We start from the raw sequence: 3,961 nt of genomic DNA on the forward strand, positions 1-3,961 counted from the left end.
CCGGTCCATGGCAGGGCCGATCACAGACATAGTAAAGAGGAGACCCTGCATCTACCGCTACTGCCTGTTAGCGCCGACGAGCCGTGGGGCTGCCATTACATTTTATATGCATTCAAGGTGGGATTACCAATAAATTAATGGAATATTCTGATATAAGAAACATGTTGTGTATGATAGGTATTTTGCAAACACTGAATATAAACACAACAATAGAAAAGCATTTATAGAGAATCAATATATTTCATAGCAGATACACATTAATCTGTCACGCACACACATCTGTATATACACACACATATACACACAAACGATAAATATATACAGTATATATATATATATATATATAAATATACTGTATATATGTATATACACACACACACACACACAAACACCATCCATTGTCTTCTGCTTATTCCTTTTAAGGATTACGAGCCAGCTACTGCACTTTGAGGCGTCCGTTATCTGGAGCTGCTGGATGATGAACACATAAACTCACACAATTCAAACAATAACTATCAATCATTTCAGTTGAGCAGGTTTGGGTCATTTCTTTTATTTGGAAAATTAAAAACACAACCTTTGGTCTTCATTGATCATTAGTTTTTATTTGCACAGGGAATTAAAAAAATAATGAACATGATCAATTTTCCATTAAAAAACAAAAAAGGTGGAGAGAACATGAACACAAGTGTTGGCAGAGAGGCGCCACTACTTTGACACAAAGTTGTTTGATTGAGCTCAGTGGTTTCTGCCTCTCTGCCAAAAGGCTCAGTGTCTCTGCACTGGAACGAACTCCTGAGGATCTTCTTTGGCCAGCTACCAGGACAAGGGCTGGACAGGGTCTCTCACGCTCTGGTGGGACTCCCGCATCTCACTGCTGATGTCATGATCCCGCCAGTTACGCTGATCCTTATTCAGGCGGCCCCACAGAGCTTTGGCCCCTGGATGGTCCAAAGCCACAGGCTACAAAGAAAATACAATGTTTCAAGTTACAACCATAACATTTGGTCACCCAGATTTCAGTAAAAAAGATTTGGACTTTACCTTTGTGTTCTTACACGGGGTATTGATGTGTGTCCTCAGGGGAGGGGCACTGTCTCTGTCCTCTGAGAATGTCTGCTGTGCCAGGGAGGCTCATTAGCATGAGGGACATGGCCTCCAAAGGCTCCTCCTTGTTTTTGGCCTTCCTGCGGCCCCTGGAACGGTGCACTGGTGGGTGTCCTTTGGGGGAAGGTCAATGTCTCCGTCCTCTCTGAACAAGGACAGTTGCGCCAACTAGGTCCATTTGCATGAGGGCCACGGCCCCCAGTGGCTCTCCCTCATTTTTGGCTTTCCTGCAGCCCCTGGCAAGGTGCATAGGTGTGTCCTCAATGTTGCTTCCATGAGGGGGCATGCACGTACAGTGTATCTGGCAATGAAGTTGACATTAACTTTGACCTTGTATTCTCCATGAGCCACACACCAGGCTGATGAGGGCGCTAATGACATTCTGGCCAAGCCCCCAGGTGATCCCCCAACTGGTTAAATACCTGGCTTTCCTCACCTTCCTTTAGAACGGAAGAAGCCTCTCGGATAAGTGGGGAAACGTCTTCTACACCAGTGAAAGAAGAACTTTTGCCTACACCAGATTTTGTGTGTCAACAGAACAGCATGTCTGCATATTTTGCCAAAGAAAATTGGACTCTTTGCAACAGCCCCTTCTTGGGCTCAGCGGGGGCATCCCCCTGGCTCATCTGCATTTTCTCTAGACTGTCTTTCGTACTGGAAAAAAACAAAAAACATGACGATGAATGACTCTGTCAGTCATTGAATTCACCTGTTCAGGTGTCTGCTCAACTCTACTGATACCAGAAACTCAGGTACTTACTACTGGCCCCCGTCTGGTTTCACCATCAGATGGACCATTTTTATAAATGGATGATGGAGAGCCTCCTGAGGTGTGATCCTCTTGTCTGGGTCCAATTCCAGGAGAGCCTTCAGGAGGTCGATGAAGGCAGCTCGATCCTCCAACTCCGCTTTGTTGTCTGTCTCTGAGGGGAACTGAGTTTGCAAAGATTGTGTTTGTCAGCATCCTTCTATCAGCAGGAGAGCAAACTTGTATTAATGCAAATGGACCACTTACTGTCATCAGCGCGTCCAGGTACTGGAGTAGCCCTTTCCAGTTTGTAGTCCCTAAAGTGTAATCCTACATGGTCGACAGCAACAAAACACGTTAGATACTTTCTCCTAAAGGTTTGAATCATTTCAAATAGTTCCTGCCTAAATGAACACATCTGGAAAGGACAGAAGAAGTTCAAATACCTTCAACCTCCATTTCGGTTGTAAGTGTTCACAGTACTCAAAGTACATCTGGGTGTGTTTCCCGGCGTTGAGTAGGTGGTCAGGTGGCTGGCCAAAGACGTCCACCATGGACCTGATCTGGAGAGAGAAATTTGTATCAGCCAATGTCCTACTTTACCTCCCTAAATGACTTGGGATATGTTTTCTGCAGTGGGATGTCATGAGGTCTTCGCTACTTACAATCTGGAACTTGTCCCTTGGAAACAGGCGACGGGCGGTGAACAGTTGAAACAACAGGCAGCCGAGAGACCACATATCTATGGCCTCGGACACAGGGAGTCCCAAAAGGACTTCAGGGGCACTGTTGGTAAAGAACAAGTTGAGGGCATTGTTTATTGTGTTTTGGGTTGTGTATTGCCTGCTACTATTTTTATGTTGGTTTATTGCCTGTTTGCACCGTGAAATTTCATCTGTGCTGTATGTCATGCACGTACAGTACACTTGACAGTAAAGTCGACTTTGACTTTTCACAAAGTCAGCATGTGTGTGGAACATTGGAACAGCTTTTAATGGATTGTGAAGAGCATGTGACAAGAGGGGCCTTGCAGAGGGATCTTACCGTATTGCCAAGGGCTGGATGATCTGACCGTGTTTGCTATTAGCCTCGCTCGTAAAGAAGGACAGGCCAAAGTCAATGATCTTGACTTTGAAGGGTGTCTTTTCATGGTCCACTAACATGACGTTGTCCAGTTTTAAGTCAGAATGAATTATTCCCATTGACTTTAGTGTGTCTAAAGCTGTCAGGAGCTGCAGGAAAAAGGAGGAAACGTATGAGACCAAGGTGAAGGTCGGTATAATTCCTGGACCAGTCAATAGAAAAGCTTGACATTCTTACCTGCTGTGCTATCGGTCGTATCTCATGAAGGTTTAGTGGCTGGAAGTTTCTGTCTTCTAACAATTCATATAGGTTCCTATCCAGCCTCTCAGATGATAGATAGGCGTTTTCTCCAACTTCAAAATGCTCAATGTCCTTGACCAAATTTGTCCTGTCCTGGTCAAGGACACTCATTGCCTTTGCCATGGTTATCTAGAGAGAGGAGCAAAAAATGACATTGTTGAGAGACGCAGGGTCGTACAACCTATTTGTCTCATCATCATCAAGAAGGCTCGGATTGCTTACCTCTCTTGAAGCCAGCGACTTGTGTTTAAAAAGCTTTAGCGCCACCCTTTGTTCTGGTGCCAATGTTACACTTTTAAAAACGTGAGCGTAGGACCCTTCACCCATGAGGCCCAGAAGAAAGTACCTCCTGGTGGGGCTGTCAACAAAATCTTTTCCTCTCAGATTTTTGAATGATGCTCTAAATGTATGCTCTCACATACACACATACACACTACTGAAACGCTCTCACATACACACACACACTACTGAAACGCTCTCACATACACACACACACACTACTGAAACGCTCTCACATACACACACACACTACTGAAACGCTCTCACATACACACATACACACTACTGAAACGCTCTCACATACACACACACTCCTGAAACGCTCTCACATACACACACACACAACTAAAACGCTCTCACATACACACACACACAACTGAAACGCTCTCACATACACACACACTCCTGAAACGCTCTCACATACACACAAACATACGACTGAAA

At 44.8% G+C, this 3,961-nt stretch overlaps 1 protein-coding gene across 2 annotated transcripts; it reads right to left on the reverse strand.

The window, feature by feature from the left end:
• Nucleotides 1–786: 786 nt before the first annotated feature.
• Nucleotides 787–3,606, reverse strand: LOC147242022 (homeodomain-interacting protein kinase 2-like). 2 transcript variants are annotated; one of them, XR_015110919.1, is made up of 9 exons: nt 3,461–3,606; nt 3,176–3,367; nt 2,900–3,087; nt 2,521–2,641; nt 2,302–2,418; nt 2,123–2,185; nt 1,868–2,040; nt 1,045–1,761; nt 787–963 (listed from the first exon to the last, which is right to left on the reverse strand). XR_015110919.1 is itself a non-coding variant. In XM_086191535.1 (8 exons), exons 1-8 carry the CDS (start codon nt 3,563–3,565, stop codon nt 1,638–1,640), a joined length of 1,083 nt encoding a protein of 360 aa, XP_086047661.1. In that variant the 5' UTR covers nt 3,566–3,606; the 3' UTR covers nt 787–1,637. The 2 variants fall into 2 exon arrangements, 1 of the variants encoding a protein (XP_086047661.1); XM_086191535.1 differs by having other exon boundaries at nt 787–1,761.
• Between the last annotated feature and the right edge of the window lie 355 nt (nt 3,607–3,961).

Source organism: Aulostomus chinensis, chromosome 21 (genome assembly GCF_037954235.1).
Source record: "Aulostomus chinensis isolate RoL2024-O1b breed Wild chromosome 21, RoL_Achi_v1.0, whole genome shotgun sequence".
In the NCBI taxonomy this organism is placed as follows: Eukaryota; Metazoa; Chordata; class Actinopteri; order Syngnathiformes; family Aulostomidae; genus Aulostomus; species Aulostomus chinensis.

Coding starts and splice junctions, on each gene's coding strand:
- LOC147242022 (XM_086191535.1), bottom strand. CDS start 3,565: ATGGGTGAAGGGTCCTACGCTCACGTTTTTAAAAGTGTAACATTGGCA. Junction 3,368..3,460: donor AGTCGCTGGCTTCAAGAGAG/GTAAGCAATCCG, acceptor TCCTCTCTCTAG/ATAACCATGGCAAAGGCAAT. Junction 2,419..2,520: donor CAAGGGACAAGTTCCAGATT/GTAAGTAGCGAA, acceptor TTCTCTCTCCAG/ATCAGGTCCATGGTGGACGT.